The following is a 22,449-nucleotide window of genomic DNA, read 5'->3' as shown; positions in this document are numbered from 1 at the left end:
GATATACCCTTCTACAAGCCATCCTGCTAGGAAAAATATTTGGACAACGGGTTCCAGGAAGAAGAACGTCCTGGTTGAAGAACCTCAGAACCTGGTTCAACACAACATCTATGCAGCTTTTCCGCGCTGTGGGAGATAAGGTGAAGATTGCCATGATGATCGCCAACATTCGTCACCGATAGGCACATCAAGAAGAAGAGAACTCATTTCCACACCACCATAGAGGTAGAGTGATAATGGTGCGTTTTTTTTATGTGGTTTCCCCGGTAGGCCTAATCCACAAATACTTAAACTTAGTGCAAAATATTATTCTGAGAAACTTGATGTACTATCATCGTCAGGGTTTATTATAATTGAATCTACTCTGGCTTCTACTAAATTATCTAACTCCCACATTTTTGGTTCCACCTTTTGGGTAACATGCTGTACACAATTTTTCCATTTTTGCGGAGTTATGGTGGATAGAGCTTCATCAAATAAATTTTTCATGTCGGCAAACTTAAAAGTTGTATTTTTAGCTGCTACATAATTTTTTATATCTGCCCATATCAGTTCTATGGGATTCAACTCACAGTGATATGGTGGCAATCTTAAAACAATTTTATTTTGACTTTTCGCCATTTCGTCGATGACGTATTTATCATACTGTTTTTTATGTTGATTAACAAGTGCTAAAAGTTGCACTTTGAGAAGTGAGTCGTCAAAGGGGATGCTTTTTAGATGTAGCCATTCTTGGATATCCGCTTTTCTAGAAGATGTGGTGGGGATCTTTTCAGATTTTCTGGAATGATACGACGCATTGTCCATTACAATCACAGAATTTGCTTCCAATTTGGGTAACGTTTTTTCAAACCAACTCTCAAAACCTTTTCCATCCATTTCCTCATGGTAATCTCCACTTTTCTTTGATTCAAAACTCCATAGAGCGTCAACAACAAATCCGTCTTCGCTGCCTATGTGACAAATAATCAGTCGCTTTCCTTTACCTAAAAATTCAAATATTATTTATCAATTTCAATGTTCAACAAAAAATATTACCTGATGGATTTTTCAGGCCTGTCGAGAGTCCATCCAAAAATGCTTGTCTTGACGAGGTGACTGACTTATCAATCCATGTTTTTGATTTAGTATGACCAGCGTTAATCCAAGTCTCATCTAAATAATATATTTTACGATTGCCATTCCTATGATCTTTTATCTGCCTTAAAAATTCTCTTCTCCAGATTACAAGGTCATCTCTGTCTGTAAGCATACTGTTCCGGCCACGTTTTTCAAATTTGAATTGAAGTTTTTTCAAAAGCTTGTAAAACGTAGTACGTTTGAAATCAGGTAGATTGGGGTCGTCGTTGACCTGTTGTAGAACTCTATCTATCGTGGGAATTTCATTTCTAAAAAAGAATTGATGCACTATTCTTCTTATCGCTACCTTGTCAAAATCATCTACAGATTCGAGTTTGCCTTTACGAGTGGTACATTTTTTTGGTGCAACTAATGTGTGTGTAGTTTTATATTCTCTAATAACTTTAAACACAGAACTATCCGATACTCCAACTTTATCGGCTACTCTTTTCTCAACAGCGGACAATATTAACGCCGGATTTTCTTGTAACTCGTGCTTATACACGTTTACAATTATTTCTTTAACGTCTACGCTTAAATGGCCTTTTTTAGATCTCTTTTTGGAGGGAGTTAAAGGTATGCACAGGTATTGCAGATTTGCAATTATTGCAAATACTGGTGTAGACTAGGCCGGACCAATCAAAATAAGAGCAACAAGAAGAAGAAGAGGGTACAAGAGCTATAAAGGATATATAGCAGTATTTATATGCCTAGCCAAAAAAGCTGTACATCTCGAAGTAAGAAGCGATATGACAACGGATGCATTTGTAGCTGCATTTAAAAGATTTACTTCAAGAAGGGGACAGTGCAGTCATATATACAGTGACAATGGAACAAACTTTGTAGGAGCAGCAAACCTGTTATTTCAAAATAGTGAGAAAGTGAAGGCATCATTAACAGACACCTTAACAACATTAGGAACATATTGACACTTCACACCAGCGTATGGGCCACATTTTGGAGGTTTATGGGAAAGTGTTGTTAAAATTATGAAATATCACTTAAAGAGAGTAATTGGGTATAGTTCGTTAACATACGAAGAGCTAAGCACAGTGCTAGCTCAAATAGAGGCATGCATGATTTCCCGAGCTTTATGCCCTGATACGGAAGATACGGAGAACAGAATAATAATAACCCCAGGGCACTTCCTAATTGGGAGAGAACTAATTTCGCCAAATAGGGAGGAAGAGTTGAGCACATACACGAATATGCCACAAAGGTGGAGGCAGTTAGAAAAGGTAAAAAGAGATTTTTGGAACAGTTGGAGACATGACTACTTGTCAAATCTACAACAGCGATATAAGTGGCAAAGACCCGTTACAAACCTAGAAAAAGAATAAGTGATGATAATAAAGGAGGATGACACCTCGCCGGGGAAATGGCCTCTAGCAAAGGTAATCGAAACACATCCCGGAGCTGAAGGTTTGACAAGAGTCGCAACAGTTCAAAAAGCAAACGGAAAAGTAACTACTCGTCCTATACACAAGTTAATACCAAGAGTACAAGAGCCCACCTCACGAAAGACAAATAGAGCACGTAGTATGTGGAGAAAATTTATGTTTTGCATCCTATTTTTAGTATTTTTAAAGCCATCAAATACAGATTTGTACAAAATTTATACCCCATCCCCCGGATTATATTCAGAGCATCTAAGCGATGTATACATAGATCGCGGATTATTTAGAATAAAAACTCATCTAGAAAAGGAAAAAATTTTCGATGGTGAACGAACGATAGATTCAATGGTAAAAACGTTGGAAGATATGTGTGAGACAAGCAATATAATAAATTGTGATTCACTATCGAGCCAGATAAAAGAGGAACAAGAACGAGCAAAAATGATAAGTCGAGCATTAGATCTGGAAGTTAAAAGAAGGCCGAAGAGGGGTCTTCTAGGAACAGTCCTCACATCCGTATTTGGGGTAAATGATGAAATATACAGGGACATAGATTCCTTGGAGGAAAATCAGAAGGATCTAATAAAAAATTCAAAACATCAGACGAAGCTGATGTTACAAACAATAGCCTCGATTAACTCTACAAAAGAAAGAATAAACTGACATTTAAATAGGTTCCGAGAAGCACTGATAAATGGAACTAAGGAAATGTCTAAGGGCCTAAGTGATGTCTTATATAGAGCTGACACATTAGAGAAAGAGTACATACGACTTAAAGTGGAAACGACTTATAACCGTGCAATTGAATATGCAAAAGAATATTCGAACACATACGAAGAAATATTAAATCTTCATTACAATCATGGACACTTCTTCATCATCATCATCAATTAGCCTATATTTGTCCACTGCTGAACGTAGGCCTCCCGTAAAATTTTCCACCTATTTCTATCTTGAGCTTCTTGCATTAGTAAATTAAACAAATTTTGTTTTTTTGTTACTTAGTGAAAAATTCTTCTAATAATTTAATTTTATCTGACTCATCTATATTGACAATTCAGACATACATTATACATTTTAAAGTAGACGACTTTAAAATAATATTGCCAATATTGTTGAGTTGCGTTCCTGGGACGACTTTACTTATAAGATAGTTCATTCGATTACATGAAATCAACTTTAACTTGAGAATATCCGTCAGAAAAGATCATAGCATGTAATTCGTCTTTAAAAAGACAAACACATGCCATAATGACAGTAAAATTCTCCTGTTAGTGATTCCATAGTAAATTATGAGGGAAAAACCAGGAAAAAAACCTCATAATACTATCCCGACATGGTAAGTATTTGGTCGTGCATTTAATTTACCTTCAATAAACACCAAATTCTGATTTTATATGTTTGTTATATAAAAAACATAAATGATGTATCCTCTATATGTTACTGACTCACCAATACTGGTATTTTTCTCTTAATAACTTCCTCTTTCAATATGGGTAACCAGATCCTACTACATTGTGCCGAGGAATTCGCGACACAAAATTGGTCTCATTTAGCATAATTAGAGCCGCTTCTTTGATTTTTCTCTTTTTACCATCCGTTTCTTTTAGGACTATATTTGAATCATTCCATTGAACCCCATGTTCATTATCCCATGCGTGTTTACATATTTGAGATCTATCAAATTCTCTATTTTTAATATAGGATTGATGTTCACTTATTCTAACATTTAATGGCCTTGATGTTTCACCTAAATAAAACTGATCGCATTCATAAGGTATTTTATAAATGCAATTCTTTGTCCTTTCTTGTTCATTGTTAGGTTTGGTTTTGGACAAAATAGATCTCAACGTGTTTGTTGTTTTGAATGTTGTTGAAATGTTGAATTTATTTCCTATCCTTTTAAGCTTTTCCGATAATCCTTTTGTGTATGGTATTGTTATTTTCCACGTATTATTTCTTGTATATGCTGTAGGATCTCGTTCTAAGTTGTTTTGTTCTATTCGATCGATTGTTGAAAATTCCTTATTTATAAACGATAAAGGATAATCATTTTTTAATAAAACAGATGTTAACAAATGTTTTTCCTCCAAGAACGAATTTTCGTTAGAACAAGTAATTTTGGCTCTATCGATATATATCTATATACCTATATATAGAATACACGATAAAGGAAGTCAGTTGGTTGAAAATGAGCACACCGCACCTCTGGCTAGTCATTCTACCATACGCTATAAATTTAGCTATAATGTGCGATGGTTCTCGATCTGAACATATAATCAATCAAACAAGTTTTATAAAAGTGTCACCAAAATGCGTTGCTCAGACTCGAAACATCCAGTAGTGGATTGGAAACAGCAATTGGATGTTATTTAAAGACTCCCGTTAGTCCCATTGAAGAGCTTATGCAGAGGCCAATCATAAAGCAGAACAACATACCCAGAAATAATATAGATATTCGGGGAGATGAGTTGCCAAATATTGTACTTGAAGCAGAGCAGTTTGACCAAGATATATCCGAACACACGTGGAAAACCATTGCTAACCATCAGTAGATTCCTCATTTAACCACGGAACTAGTTACTATATCCATTGTTATATTGATTGTCCCTCATACCCTCAAAAGGTTAATATTTGGGCAGGGATTGTAGGAAACAATATCATTGGTCCCTTTTTCATTGAGGGCAACTTGAATGGCAACAATTATTTGGCACTACTTCAAAATGATGTCATTCCAACGTTGGCAAATTTATATCCTGATCCAGAAAACCCTCAAGTTCCAGCGAATACGATATGGTTTCAGCGGGATGGAGCACCACCACATTACCAACTTAATGTCCGGCAGTACCTCGATACAATATTTCCCAATCGGTGGATGGGGAGACGAGGATCGATTGAATGGCCAGAGCGATCACCTGATCTTACATTATTAGATTTCTTTTTATGGGGATATGTGAAGAGCCATGTGTACAAAACTAAACCTTCTGATTTAAATTACTTAAAAGAACGAATAACGCTTGCGATTAGGTCGATCACGCCTGTTATGTTAAATAATGTTAGAAGACAGTTTTATTTGAGATTAGGATGTTGCCAAGACGTTCGCGGTGAACATTTTGAACATCTACTTCAATAACATTCATAGTTCTTTTTCGTGTTCTACATTTTCTTACGTTTTGCATTATATTTTAGTTTTTGATTGTATTATAGCGAATTTCGGTAACTGCATGATTTTAATTTCTTTTATCTTAATTAATCTTAATAAACTTGAAAGCGACAACATTTTTGAATGGAGAATGAAAAAACCTTTCAAACGATATATCACAAGCCTATACTTCCTATTTTCAAAATTGGCGGTTGTACCTGTCATTCTAAGGGGGTTGAAGGTAGGGGTTGCATTTTCACGTTAAAGAATGTCAAGTTATAATTTAAATTTGACGTGTTTCGGGATTTTTTATAAATATGTACAGTAACCTAAATAATGAATTTATTCCATTTGGCTTTTACACACTATATATATATATATATATATATATATATATATATATATATATATATATATATATATATTGTGATGATTGGTGTTTAAAGAAAATAATTTATAAATTATATACTAGATAATATTAGGTATAAAAAAGTATTTGGTTATTTTAAGAAGTTATATACTAGAGAATTTAATAAAAATTATTTATGTGAGGGCATTTTTAAGAAATTAGCATATAATAATTGTAAAAAGTTGTATATTAGTAATTATAATGTGGTAGATATATTTAAGTGAGCCATGTGACTAGGCAACCAACTATACATATGTGACTGACAGACAGATATACTTACTCTCCAAGTGACATTTTAAATAATTAGGAATATAAAGTGTGGTTATAATAATAATGTTAGTTTAAAATGTTTAATTCATATATATTTACTGATTTAAGTGTTTATTCTGATCTGAAAAGCCTAAATGTCAACAAAATTATCAATAGAAAATTAAAGAATTCTCCAGAATAGCAGAATTTGACCTTTGTTTACGGTCGAACATTCTCGAAATAATGGTTATGTCTGTGGATCGAACATATACTTTTTTCGAGAACATCCATATAGAAGAAATAGAACAAATGGAACATGATTTCTTACCAGATGATTCTGGAACATCCAAAAAGATATAAATACCCGGTGATTTGGATTCAAGATGTCCAGTCCATTCAGTCAGTCAGGCAGTTTAGTAAGAAATATGAAAGTTAGTTGGAGTCAGTCAATCAGTTACAAATAGTCCAATTGTTTAATATAGTGAGTTAAATGAAGATTAAAAATTATGCATATATTTTAATGCACATTTATAATTATACACAAATAATTATTGAAGATTAAAAAAGTATATTAGAAGAATATTGGATGGATATTGGAAGAAATTAAAATTATATTATGATTGGAGATTAGTATAAATCAACTTATAATAATTGGATATTGGTATATTGAAAAGAAGAATAAATATAAATGCTGTTTTGCTGGTTTGCTTGGTGGTTTATAAATGCTGGTGAAGAAAAATATATCTTAAATTGGTAGAAGCTGATAATTGGAAAAAGTAATTTCACAAAAACAAGGATAACCGAAGTACGAAGACATTCAGTGGTGATTAGAATCTATATAGTGGAAAACAGTTCATTTAGGCATTCAGTGAAAGAAAGGTACAAAATTTTGTTAATATAATTTAGTTAGTGTCATAACAATTTCAATTTTGAAGATAGTTTGTTTAAATTTTACATTGTCTATAGAATTTAATTAGTTTCATAGGAATTTCAATTTAAAGATAGTTTATTTTAAATTTACATTGGCTAGGTTAGATATATATGTGTGTTTCATAATAGTTATAATAAAGATAATTTAAAAAAGTACTTACAAACTAATTCTTTGAGAACCGCGATAAAAACCCTATATTATACTCATTGCTCATCATTCAAACAAACAATACATCATAACAATTTGGCGCCCAACGCGGTGGCTCTCTATTTAAAAGAATTAGTTTGGGAAGATAAGTGCTCTCATATAATTAAATTAATTTTCATTAGAAAGCAAAAATTATAGATTTTATTTTTAATTATATTTGAACAAGTAAAGTCTCAAAATGTCTCAAGGAAAGAAAGGTACAAGAAGCAAAAAAAATGAAGAAGATGTTGAAGTAGAAACACAACCTGTACAAGAGGAGATTTTAGTTCAAGCTCCACAAGATACTGCAGAAATGAATCCAGAAAGAGAGGAAAATGTCAATATGGCAGCTTTGATGTCATTAATGATGCAGATGAACAAGACAATAGAAGAGAATTCAAAAGAAGTCAAAGAAGACATGAAAAAAATGGAACAGAAAATGGAAGAGAATACGAAGAAAATGGAAGAGAATACGAAAAAAATGGAAGAGAACACGAAAAAAATGGAAGAGAATTATAGCAAATTAGAAAAGAAAATAGAAGATAATAATAATAAAATTGTAAAACAAATAGAAAAACAAATAGATAAAAAACTTGAAGCTGCAGAGAAAAAAGTAGCAAATGAAATAAAAAATATACGGCATGACTACAAGAAAAGGATAGAAAATGAAAGGACAGAAGTAAAGAGGATTATTCAAGATAATAAGATAGATATAGAACAGAAAATAGAGTTGCAGAAATGTAACTTAGAAGTAAAAATTAACGAAGACAGGAGAAACACAGAAGAAAAATTAGACGATATACAACAAATTATCCAAATAAATAGTAATCAAATAAGAAATGTGGAATAGAGAATAGATGATATTTCACAAATGAGAGACATAGGGAGACCTTACTTAAATTTAACAAATGAGACTGGGATTAAATTCACTGGTAATATAAAAAATTTGCATCCTAGAGTATACATAAACAGTTTAAAACATAAATTAAGCTTAGTGAATAATATTAATGATATTAAAGATTATATTAGAATGACATTAAATGACAATGCAGCAACTTGGTTTGCTAGTATTGAAAATGATTTAGATAATTTTCAAACATTTGAAAATAAATTTTTAAATTATTATTGGGGTGAATTAGAGCAAGCAAAGTTTAGAGAGAAATTCTATATTTTGGAAAGTATAATCACAATTTAAAATCAAATATGGTAGATTATGCATTGAAACTGATAACAGTTGCAAAATATTTAGAACCACCACTTAGAGAGGATGAAACAGTCTTAAATGTATCTAGACATTTTGATGCTGATGTTGTGCAAACAGTAACTGTACAAAATATTCAAACAATAGATAGTTTTATTAATTTTATTCAAAGAATACAAAGAGGTAATATGACAAGTAATAATAATAACAACAAAAAAAACAATAATAACTTTCAATATAATAAAAATGATAATCAACAATATAGACAATCATATAACAATAACACTAGGTATGGTGATAGTTTACAAAATTTTAATAATAATAACAATAATCAAAATAGACAGAATCTCAATAACAATACTAGTTATAATAGACAAAATTTTAATAACAATACTAATTATAATAGACACGATTTTAACAATAGAAGAAATACAGAGCGACCTAACTACAACAGACAGGTAAATTGTGTACGAAGGAATAGAAGCTGCGAAGACAGGGAACGAATTAGTACAAGACAAGAAAATGTGAATAGAAGTCATAGTAGGGAAAGACATAGGACATCAGATCCAAGTGGTCAGATACAATCTGACAATTCTAATAATCAAAATTTTGTTCAGTAAACTTTCTGAATTACAAGTTAGGCCATTGCTATTATGAAAAACCTTCTGAATTTATTTCTCTAGATGAAGATAAAATTATTGAATCTATTAATTTAATTTATATAAATGCTTTGGCCAACAATAAAATGATTAAAATTATGATAGATACTGGTTCAGAAAGTACTTTAGTCTCGGAGAATTTTATTTTTAATACATTAAAACTATCAGATATAATAAAGATTCCAAAAATTAAAATTGTTGGTGCAAATAATAAGAAGTTGGGTGAAATTGATAAACTAGCCAATTTTAAAATTAATATTCTTAATAAAGAAATTAATATGCAAGGATTTATTGTCAAGGATTTATGTGTTGATATATTAATGGGAAATGATGAATTGGAAAAGAAGAAAGTAAAAATAGATTTTGAAGAAAAAATGGTAACTTTGGAAGGGCAAATAATTAAATTTATGCAGAAAGATGAGGTGGAAGAAGGAATAAGTGTTGATAGGATATTATTAAAAGAAAATTATGATGTTTATGAAGAAGAAATGTATTTTGATGATAGGGAAATGTCCCAAAAGAATGTAAAGAATAATTATTGTAGTGAATATTTAAGGAATGGAAATTTTAAGCAGATGGATGCCTACGAGGTGGAGTGCGTAAAATTGGAAGCAAGGAATAATAAGTACATAATGAAGAATAATGTTATTTGTAAAGAAGAAGATATGATGAAAGTTTTAAATTGCCCTGAAGAATATAAATCAATAGTCATTTCCATATTGCAGCAACACAAGGGACTTGTCAATAAAGAAAATAGAATTGCACAAAATTATATCCATAGTATAAAAGTTAAAGAAGAAAAAGATTTTAAAACAAAATCATACCCAATACCATATAAATACAGAGAAGAAGTAAACAAAACAATTAATAATATGTTAGAAGATGGAATCATTGAGAAGGCAGACACACGTTTTATAAATCCTATAGTAGTAGTACGTAAAAGATCAGGTGAAATCAGGTTATGTTTGGATGCAAGGAATATTAACAAGATTACTGAAAAGAAATTTGAAGCACCAATGAGTATAGATGGAATACTAGGAAGAATTACAGGAATGTCATTTTTCACTAGAATCGATTTACAGCATAGCTTTTGGTTAATACCTCTAGAAAGAAAAAGTAGACAGTATACAGGATTTCAGATAGATGGAGTAGTATATCAATTCAAAGTAGTACCATTTGGACTTCAATCATCTTGCAGTGCTCTATGTAGATGTCTTCATGATATTTTGGATCAATATGAACATTTTGTAATTCACTACATTGATGATATATTAATTTTTTCTAAAACGGCTGAAGATCATGAGAAACACCTAAAAATTATAATAAACAAATTAGACAAAGTTGGACTAAAAATAAATCAAGAAAAATGTACATTTTTTCAAAAAGAAGTAATATATCTAGGTTATAAACTTAATACTAAGGGAATCGAAATGGATCCAGAACGGACAGAAGTCATTCAGGAATATAAAACACCACACAATTTAAGTGGTTTTCAATACAATTCATTTCAAGAATTACAAAGCCACATGAAAAGGGTTACTCAGTTTCAGAATTAGAACTAGCAAGTATAATACACTGTGTCACAAAATTAAGATTTTATTTGTTGGGTAATGAATTTACTATAGAAACAGATCACCAAGCTTTAACGTCTATATTAAATAACAAATATGGAAACAGTAGAATACATCGGTGGAGTCTAATATTGAGTGAATACTCATTTGAAATCAAATACATTTCTGGAAAATCCAATATAGTGGCAGATGCTTTATCAAGGTTAGAAAATACATCACAAAAAGGGCAGCGAACAATAAAAATTGGATTAAATCAATTAGTAGAAAGTACTGGATTATATTCTAAAGAAGAAATTATCAGAGATCAGATCAATTTGAGTGAAAAACAAAAAGTCCTTAAGAAAGATGGAGTTTATTATAAAATAATAAATGGCATAGAAGTATATGTAATAACTAGAACTTTAGCAAAGAAAATATTGAAAAATTTACATAACAATTATATGCATATTGGTTCAAGAAAGCTATGGATGCTATTTAGGGACAATTATTTTGCAAAGAATGACATAAGTATAGCAAAAGAAATTACTACCCAATGCCCAATATGTCAACTAAACAAAGAAAATAATTTCAAAAACCAGAACACATATAAATCTAATGTTGTATATAAAAAACTAAATACAGTTTCCATGGATTTTATTTCAAATTTAGTTCTCAGTCCAACAGGAAAAAAGCATATACTAGTGATAGTTGATTTATATACAAAATTTATTAAACTATATCCCTGCTCCAGAACAAATGTTAAAACATTAAAATTATATATTAATCAATTTTTCGAAGAAATAGGACCATTTAGAAATTGCATAATAGATAATGCTACATATTTTAACAACCAAAAATTTCGGGCATTTTGTGAGAAAAAGGGAATCAACATTCATTTTACAAGTATCAGACATCCTCAGGCAAATCCTGCAGAAAGATATATTAAAGAAGTTATAAAATATTTAAGGATACTTTGCCAAAATCAACATGAAACTTGGCAGCAACATATACCACAAGTAGAATATTTTTTAAATAATACACATAATTTGAATACAGAGGAAGTACCAGAATATTTAATGTTTGGCCATATAGGAAACAGAAAGTGGATTAGTGAATATAATCAGGATATGTTAGAACAAGTAATGCAGAAAGTGAATAACCGAATTAGGAGGAAAACTGAAAAATATATCAGAAGACAAAATCGAAATATAAAAAAACCAATCACATTTCAAAAAGGAGACCAAGTGTTAATTCGTTCACTTAGAAAAAGTAATGTTAAAGAAAACCGTTGTAAGAAATTACAACCAATGTTTGAAGGTCCATACAGAATTGAAAATCAGAATGGACTAAATAGGTGTTAATAGGTGTTAATAGATGCAGAGAACAGACTAAGAGTCATGTTTCATATCAACGACATTTTTCAATATCATGAAGAGATTGAATAATGTTTTCTATACCTTTAACACAAATATAAAAACACTAACAATTCACTGATATATCCATTTTATTCAATAGACTTGATTTGTTAAATAGATGGTAGATTTTATTGTTGTGAATCAATTTGACATCATATTTATTGTCTTATACATATGGAAATTATTGTGTACCCTAAAAATCATAATTTGGGGTTAGATACAAAATTGATTCTATAAATAAATGTCTTTCTAATATAATAAAGTGTAAAACTTACCAATTCATATGGATGAGAGCCTGTTGAATTGAAGGAATTCCTAGATTTTGTCTATAAATAAACATAACACAATAATAGATGATTAGATTATATGTTTATTTTCTCTGTAGCCATCCATGGCTTTATTTGACATGACAGTTTGACATAGACAGCGAACAGGTATGTATTTAACACATTTTAAATAAAAAAAAAAAATTTTGATTTATTAAATTTAATAAGGTATGAGAAAATTAATATTTAAAAAAATAATAAGTAAATTATTTATTTTAAATATTATTTTGGGGTATTGTGATGATTGGTGTTTAAAGAAAATAATTTATAAATTATATACTAGATAATATTAGATATAAAAAAGTATTTGGTTATTTTAAGAAGTTATATACTAGAGAATTTAATAAAAATTATTTATGTGAGGGCAGTTTTAAGAAATTAGCATATAATAATTGTAAAAAGTTGTATTTTAGTAATTATAATGTGATAGATATATTTAAGTGAGCCATGTGACTAGGCAACCAACTGTACATATGTGAGTGACAGACAGATATACTTACTCTCCAAGTGACATTTTAAATAATTAGGAATATAAAGTGTGGTTATAATAATAATGTTAGTTTAAAATGTTTAACTTATATATATTTACTGATTTAAGTGTTTATTCTGATCTGAAAAGCCTAAATGTCAACAAAATTATCAATAGAAAATTAAAGAATCCTCCAGAATAGCAGAATTTGACCTTTGTTTACGGTCGAACATTCTCGAAATAATGGTTATGTCTGTGGATCGAACATATACTTTTTTCGAGAACATCCATATAGAAGAAATAGAACAAATGGAACATGATTTCTTACCAGATGATTCTGGAACATCCAAAAAGATATAAATACCCGGTGATTTGGATTCAAGATGTCCAGTCCATTCAGTCAGTCAGGCAGTTTAGTAAGAAATATGAAAGTTAGTTGGAGTCAGTCAATCAGTTACAAATAGTCCAATTGTTTAATATAGTGAGTTAAATGAAGATTAAAAATTATGCATATATTTTAATGCACATTTATAATTATACACAAATAATTATTGAAGATTAAAAAAGTATATTAGAAGAATATTGGATGGATATTGGAAGAAATTAAAATTATATTATGATTGGAGATTAGTATAAATCAACTTATAATAATTGGATATTGGTATATTGAAAAGAAGAATAAATATAAATGCTGTTTTGCTGGTTTGCTTGGTGGTTTATAAATGCTGGTGAAGAAAAATATATCTTAAATTGGTAGAAGCTGATAATTGGAAAAAGTAATTTCACAAAAACAAGGATAACCGAAGTACGAAGACATTCAGTGGTGATTAGAATCTATATAGTGGAAAACAGTTCATTTAGGCATTCAGTGAAAGAAAGGTACAAAATTTTGTTAATATAATTTAGTTAGTGTCATAACAATTTCAATTTTGAAGATAGTTTGTTTAAATTTTACATTGTCTATAGAATTTAATTAGTTTCATAGGAATTTCAATTTAAAGATAGTTTATTTTAAATTTACATTGGCTAGGTTAGATATATATGTGTGTTTCATAATAGTTATAATAAAGATAATTTAAAAAAGTACTTACAAACTAATTCTTTGAGAACCGCGATAAAAACCCTATATTATTAAAATACTCATTGCTCATCATTCAAACAAACAATACATCATAACAATATATATATATATATATATATATATATATATATATATATATATATATATATATATATACAGGGTGAGTCACCACTAACGGGACGGAAGATTACAGCGAAACGGTACTAGATTTTGAAAATTTTTTAAATGTATAGTATGTAGGTTGATAAACGCTACATTTTAAAATTATTCGAAAATATACAGGGTGTCACAATAAAGCGCGTCATTTCAAAGTTATATTTTTTCTTATGGAACACCCTGTATTTTATTGGGTTTTCTAATTGTCTGCAAAAAATAAGGTATAGTTTCATAAGACTTCTACTATACCTTTGTACAGAGCGTTCTGAGTTATGTCGAATTTTCTTAAAATGTAAAACTTTAAACGAGGACTCATTCTTAATTTATTTAAGCAATTCTAATAAAATTACTCATACATCTAAATAGCTGGATATTTGTCGAATATATTTCATGATTAATTATTAAACATTTATTTACATGGTGTTCAAAATTTGTAGTTTCATTATTGGATTATTCAATGTGTAATATAAGGCTTATTTTAAATGGAACACCCTGTATATTAATAAATTATCAAATAAAAAATAAATCTCTTTCGAATAATATACGGATGTCCTATAACTAGGACTGATAGTTTTGCCGTAATTTAAAATTTTGTTAAACGTAAATCGATTTTAAATATTTATAATTGTTACTTTCGATTTTTAAACCCATCATATTGACATGTTGTTATAAACGAAACCAGTGTAGTTGTTAATACATTTTTTGTAAATAAACTAAAATTTTTATGTCTTTGGATTTGTATTCGTTGGGAATATGATAATTAGTATTAAAATATGATGAAAAGAAAATAAAACAAATTTGTTGAAAATCTGATGTTTTTTAGATTTTCTACGATTCATCAAGTGAAAGGCAACTGCGCAAAGGTTACAGTTTTCAAAAATGACGTATGCTTGCCATCTTGTGCAATACAACAAGCGATTCTATCTTCGAATGATTTACTTACATTATTTAACATAGCAGGAGTTATTGAAGCAAACTCGTTTGTAATTCTTAATTTCATGTCATCTATTCTTCGTTCACAAATTGTTGAGAGCACGAAATATGCCTCGAACTCATAAAACGGTCGTAAATCATAGGCGTTCCTAAGGTGTTTATTCATTAAATAATAATATAATGTTTTAATACATATTAATATTGATAATATTTTAATACTAATATATTTAGCAAAAAAACAATTAAAACTTTCACGACTAATGTTGGTTATTATATTATATTAATAAAAATAAGAATTAACCCATTAACAATTTTGTAAATAAGAATAGCTTATCTCTTTGGATATTTCAATACTAATCTTCGTTTATTCACTTTACTAGAAAACCTGGAATTCATATCCGAAGGTACTATTCGTTGCAAGATAATTAAGATGGAATTCCCCAGATTTTTAATAATATAATTATATTCGAAACTTAACTTGAAAGGGTGAAGTTATTACGAACGAAAACAATTTTTTTGTTTAGTACGTTTTTGATCGCATGTAATTTACGGCTCGTCGGTGTTTCCGCGTCTACGGCAGTAATTAGCGTCTCGAATATTTCTTTTGCGAATTATATGCAGTGCGTGAGTGATTTTTTATTCCATATACCTACGAACATATACGTACCTTTCGCTCGTTCTCGTTTTGTTGGATTGTTTGTGATGGCTTCATCATCAACATCATCAAGTTTTACACCGGTACTGTTGCGTACAGTCAGTAAGTCTGTCTATTCACCAAGAGAGAAGACTATTGTCCTGAATATTCACGATGCTCTGGTTTCTCAGAATCCACAAACACTGTTCGCAACATAGTCAAAAGTTGTGCCAACATGACTGGCGTAGGAGAGTCAACTTTATGTAGGTTCCTATCAGAAAGAAAAAAATACGGTATAGCTAACCTAAACAAAAACGAACACTTAAAGAGAGGGAAAAAGCCTATTGAAATTGATGAATTTGCCAAAAATGGCATTCGAAGGAAAATTCATGGATTTTTTTTCAAAAAAGAAATACCAAACCTAAACAAAATTTTACAAGAAGTTAGAGACGACCCGGATTTGCCTCATATCGGACGAACTAAATTGTGGCAAGTTTTAAAAGAATTAAATTTCCGGTGGGAGAAATCAGACCGAAAATCACTTTTGATTGACCGGGAGGAGAAGATGATGTTGGAGAAGAAATTATCTAAGATTCATACGAAAATTCCGGGCTGAAGAAAGGCCCATCTTCTACCAGGATGAAACGTGGGTAAACTCAGGTCATACTCTAAAAAAAATTTGGTCAGATAAAAATATATTAAGCTCCAGGCAAGCCTTTATGGAAGGTTGGTCTACTGGTATCTCCCCACCTTTTGGTAAAGGCAGTAGATTAATAATTTCTCACATTGGCAGTGAAAAAGGATTTGTTAAGCATGGTTTGTTGGAATTTCATTCCAAAAGCACAAAAGACTATCACGAGGAGATGACAGCTGATGTTTTCGAAGAGTATTTTGAGCAAATGATTGAACACATACCACCAAATTCAATTATAGTATTAGATAATGCACCTTATCATTCACGACCTTCTACGATAGTAGAAAGACTTCTAACGAATGCGTGGAAGAAACAGGATATTCTTGACTGGTGAATAAGTATCTGCCTTACAAAGATGGAATGGTAAAAGCAGAACTTCTAAAAATTGCCCGGCAACACAAATCTAAGTTCAAGGAATACGTAGTTGACAAAATGGCGGAAAGGCGAACATCACAGTCTTTAGACTTCCACTCTACCACTGCGAAATAAATCCAATTGAACTCATTTGAGCACAACTGAAAAGTTATGTGGCTAGAAAAAATACGTCATATAAAATACAAGTTGTACGTGAATTGTTATACGAGTCTTTATAACATATTACAAAACAAAACTGGAAAGATGCAGTAAGACATGTAATATAAGAAGAACAAAAAATGTGGGATCTTGATAACATAATTGATGCGACCGTAGAGATTATTAACCTAATTATTAACCCTCAAGACGACTCGGATTCCGAAGTTGATCCTATTTATTTTGAATTTGAATAGTTTTCTAATCGTAATTATATAAGGTAAGTAATAGTAGTTGTAATCGTAAGGTATTAAAGGGGAAAGGCGCAAAATGTCGCCTGTCAAAATGTTCAATGTGTTTTAAATGTATCCATTTTTTTTTCAAATCCTGAGAAAACTAAAAAGCATTTTTGAAAAATTTAAAAGCAGAATGAAATATTTTTTAGAATAAATAAAAAGTTTCTTTTGCATGCAATATTTTCAATTAAAAATTATACTATATTTTCTCTTTTATTTTCACCCCTGTTACATAACATATTAAAATAAACACTGTAGAAGTTTTCAGGGACTTTCTGCCCTGAGTAATAATGTAATCTTTCATTCTGCGTTTAAATTTTTCAAAAATATTTATTAGTTTTCTCCGGATTCGAAAATAATGGATACATTTAAAACACATTGGAAATTTTGCCAGGCGACATTTGGCGCCTTTTTCCTTAATTAAATAAATGTATCTTTTACAAATGGCAAGAAACTTTTTATTTTTGAATAAAATAAATAAGTTTTATTAAAAAATACAATTTACATAAGTACAATTTAAAAAATATATTTATTTAGTTCAAATAAATGTTTCAATCATAATACTCTACGACACTGGTCGTTCATATCTAACCATTCAAAATACCCCCGTAATAGGATTATAAGGTATTGTATGCCTTCAGATATAAGGTGGGTTAGTCGAAAACGTCTTAAACCGTCAGTTTTAGGTTGGTTTTTACTATTATATCGTATTACTTATCCTCTCTGTATTTCAGTTTTCTAATTAGGGTTAAACTTGTAGTGAGCTATCAACAAATTGTGAACCGGGTATAGTAGTAGGAGGTGTAGCATATACAATATTTTTAATATAACCCCACTTAAAAAAATCCATCTTGGTTAGTCCTGGTGACCTAGGGGACCAATTATATGAACCACCTCTACCTATCCATCTGTTTGTAAATTTTCTGTTAAGGTAGTTCCTAACATTACGTGAGAAATGAGCATGAGCTCCGTCCAACTGGAGCCACATTTTTGCTCGTAGACTAAGTGGTAGGTTCTCAAGCAGTGTCCAAAAATCTTGTTTTAAAGAATTTAGGAAACTTGTCCCATTGAGATGTCCGTCAAAAAAATACGGGCCGATAACGTACTCGCCCATAATGCCGCCCCAAACATTAACACTCCATCGGTGTTGGCGATCAACAGTACGAAATAAATGTTTATTTTCTGTGTCATAATAATGAAAATTATGTATATTTACTAGACCATTATTATGAAAAGTCGATTCGTCTGTAAATATTACATTTCTAAAAAATCAGGATCTTCTCCAACTTTATCTAAAGTCCATAAACAAAAATTTAAACGGTTACCATAATCTTGTTCTGTCAAATGCTGGTGAAGTTGAGTGTGATACGAATGAAAGTGGTACCCCTAGTGGTAACCCGAAATTTTTCTTGTACTAATATTTGGGTTCTCCGTAACAGAAAGCAGGACATTAAGTTCGTTAACGTTGTCACCAATAACTGGTTTATTTTTGTTTACCTTTTCGTATGCAACATTACCAGTAACACGGAATCTATTAAGCAATCTCTCAAAAACTGTCAGGATACTTCTATCAGGATACTTTTAAGCATAAACTTTAGAAGCTAAGAGACAATTTTCCAAACATTCTCCAATGCAAAGTGCCATGTCAACTCTTTCATGGATAGCGTAATTCTTCATTTTTAGGAATATTTGAAAGTTAAATATTACACACGAATGTTTATATTTTGACAATTACCAGACCGTAATGTCAAAAAATGAGAATGTCATACAATGACATTAACTAACTGTATCTTTTGTTTTAAAATCAATATACCGATGAAAAGTTTAAATAATTGTAAATTACGCAAAAACTATGAGACTTAAGTATAGGACATCTTGATACCGTCCAAAAGAGGTAACTTTTTTTAGTATTACGTGTTTGGGACTTTTTATTTTATATAATATGGGATTTTTAGGTCAGTCTTGCAACAGTGTGTAGTTGCAACCTGTAAGACTAATGGACTCGCCCGAGTGGCAATGTACATGTACAAGGAGAGTAAGGTTGTAGAGTTGTTGTTGTTAGGTTGTACACATTTGTTTACAACTACATTGGTTTCATTTATAACAAATATGTCAAAATGATGGGTTTAAAAATCGAGAGTAACAACTATAAATATTTTGAAATCGAAAAGAAAATTTTAAATTACGCAAAATCTATCACTTCTAGTTATAGGACATCCATATATCATTCGAAAGTGGAAATTTTTTTTAATATAATAATTCATTAATATACAGCGTGTTCCATTTAAAATAAGCCTTATATTACACATTGAATAATCCAATAATGAAACTACAAATTTTGAACACCCTGTAAATAAATGTTTAATAATTAATACATTTAACCAATATCCAACTATTGAGAGGTATAACCAATTTTATTAGAATTTCTTAAATAAGTTAGGAATGAGTCTTCGTTTAAAGCTTTACATTTTAAGAATATTCCACATAACTCAGAACACTCTGTACATAGGTATAGGGAAGTCTTATGAAACTATACCTAATTTTTTGCTGATAATTAGAAAATGTAATAAAATATAGGGTGTCCCATAAGAAAAAATATAACTTTGATACGCCGCGCTTTATTGGGACGCCCTGTATATTTCAAAATAATTTTAAAATGTAGCCCTTATCAACCTTCAAACTATAAATTTAATATTTTTTCAAAATCTTTTACCGTTTCGCTGTAATCTTCCGTCCCGTTAGTGGTGACTCACCCTGTATATATATATACATATATATATATATATATATATATATATATATATATATATATATATATATATATATATATATATATATATATATATATATATATTATATTAAAAAAATATTAAAAAAATATTAAAAAATCTGTGATAATAGCAGACTCCAGATCTGCAATATATGTAATTAAAAACACAGATTTCAGTTCATACCAATCTAGAACTTTATGTAGTATAAAAAATAATCTGTCTAAAGTGGAAGTGGTATTCATATGGGCATTAGGACATGCCGGTATAATAGGTAATGATAAAGTAGACTGGTTGGCTAAAGATGGAATAACAAAGGGTGAGATCCTAGATTTTATTGAATGATGCAATAAATGACTTTAAAAATAGAATATATAAAATATGGAAAGAACAATGGAACAATATTTCAAGAGTAGGAGGTAAATAGCGGAGGAGCAGCGGAGCACGAGAAAGCCACCTGTCAATCACCTGTTCCCACACCTGTTTGCGTACCTGTTCGCGCACCGGAGCACAACGGATTGGCGCACCTGTTCCCCGTAGCTGTGTTTGGCCCATATTTCGCGCAGCTGTTGGCAACCTGATCTGTTAGCCGTTTGTGCACAACTGTTCCTCATCATACCCCCCAATTGTATGAAGGATATAAATACATAGTTTCAGTTGGTTTTGTCAGTTCATTTTTTAGCTATCATCATGTCACTAGCTAAGAAAAATATTAAAATCATTAGCGACAATAAGTTAAGTCCAAACGATAGTTTGGATTCGAGTTCTAATTCGCTAGTATTTTCCGACGATTTAAGTAAAGTAAAACCGATCGGTTACAAAAGATCTGCAAAGAAATTAGTGCCAGGTGTCAAAAAAGAGCTGGAAAGTGATGACGACATCGAGCGGGAAATGTATAAACTTGATGGTAGTGCTAAAGTACAGACAAATTTTTTTGGAAGTAACGAAGAAGAAGACAAATCATCGCAGACAAATCTGTATGGAGAAATAGACGAATCATCGCAAGAAGGTGGAAGCCACGAAGACCTAATCAATGATGCAGATATGAATAGTGCCATGGATAAAATAACTAGCTACGAATCAAAAAACGAAACCTATGAAAAAAAACTAAAACCTATTATAAAAAAGCTGGTGAAAGTGAATAGTGAGATATTGTCTGAGAAAATCCAGTTGAAAATCAAATTAGAAAATAAGCTGAGTTTATGTGTTAAATGAGAAACACAAGCGAAAATCGAGTTAGAAGAGATATGTTCTAAACGACGTAAGATTCAAACAGAGTTAGAAATTTTAAATTTTAAAATTGATAGTTTGAACAAAGTGACAAGTATTGTTTATAATTTTAAAATATAATGATTTTCTTTGCTAGTGACATGATGTCAACTAGCTTATTTATTGTATGAAATAAATATAACAAACAGTTTTTTCAGTGTATATTTTTATTTTACCTCAAAACAACACATGCAGTTGCAACGCAAATAATAAATCTTGGTCAATTGTAACCTAAAAAAAGTTAATATGTTTATGTGAAAGTAGTTTCATTACATATAATGTATTCCCATCTGCCGAACTGAATAAATGATCTTATTTTGCATTTTCATTTTAATAATTTAATGCGCTTGCATGTTTTTTAAAGTACAGTTAATTATTTTACAGGTGAATTGGAGGCAAAAATATTTTCTCTGCAAAAATATTCAGCACGTATGGTTTAAACCAATCAATAAATAATCAAAAGTCACATAAGGCGTTGTTATCAAGAATATACTTTCTAACTTTATTGAATTTTTGGGGATTTTGTGGTGGAAGAATATGGTATAAATAACAGCATTCCTTATATTCAGATATTATACAGTTTTCTTCAGATGAAATACAATGTCGCAAATCGGTCGTAAGAATATTAAAATGTGCAACGATGAATCATCAAATTCAAGTTCCATAGTTTTTGTAGGTGACCCATCAAGTGTCAAGCCCATTCTAAGTTCTGACTTTTTTGGGCAAAGTAATGCCCAAGTGAAATACGAAAATATTTCGGAAAGTGAAATAGAACACGGTTTAAGTAAAGTTTCTGAAGAAGACAATCAGATAAGTGATGTGGTGGTTGAGCGGATTAGTGTTGAAGAAGAAGACAATGGTAAGGATAACAGTGCTACAGAAATGGATAAATTGGATTGTGTAAGTGATGAGTGTAGTGAGCCAGAACAGAGTGATGAACAAAATATAAATGAACTTGAAAAGGATGAGAATGAAGCAACCAGTGATTCTTTTAGCGAAAATAATTACAATTTAATAATGGAACCATTACTTAAAAAAGTTATAGAAATAAATAA

The 22,449-nt window shown here is 30.5% G+C and overlaps 1 protein-coding gene across 1 annotated transcript; it reads right to left on the bottom strand.

Annotated features, from left to right (window-relative positions):
- Positions 1 to 306: 306 nt before the first annotated feature.
- LOC140433766 (uncharacterized) lies at positions 307 to 20,739 on the bottom strand. Its single transcript, XM_072521743.1, has 4 exons — positions 20,653 to 20,739; positions 12,534 to 12,584; positions 1,039 to 1,675; positions 307 to 986 (listed from the first exon to the last, which is right to left on the bottom strand). The coding sequence occupies exons 1-4, from the start codon at positions 20,737 to 20,739 to the stop codon at positions 307 to 309; spliced, it is 1,455 nt and encodes a 484-aa protein (XP_072377844.1).
- Between the last annotated feature and the right edge of the window lie 1,710 nt (positions 20,740 to 22,449).

Source organism: Diabrotica undecimpunctata, chromosome 2 (assembly GCF_040954645.1).
Source record: "Diabrotica undecimpunctata isolate CICGRU chromosome 2, icDiaUnde3, whole genome shotgun sequence".
NCBI classification, from domain to species: domain Eukaryota; kingdom Metazoa; phylum Arthropoda; class Insecta; order Coleoptera; family Chrysomelidae; genus Diabrotica; species Diabrotica undecimpunctata.
This window is presented reverse-complemented; position numbering and strand designations above follow the sequence as displayed.

Bases quoted from the DNA above. Each gene is read 5' to 3' on its own strand.
- LOC140433766 (XM_072521743.1), bottom strand. From the start codon at position 20,739: ATGAGGAACAGTTGTGCACAAACGGCTAACAGATCAGGTTGCCAACAG. The intron at 12,585-20,652 runs GTGCGCCAATCC...GTTTATTTATAG, and splicing joins AACACAGCTACGGGGAACAG to ACAAAATCTAGGAATTCCTT. The intron at 987-1,038 runs GTAATATTTTTT...TTGAATTTTTAG, and splicing joins AGGCCTGAAAAATCCATCAG to GTAAAGGAAAGCGACTGATT.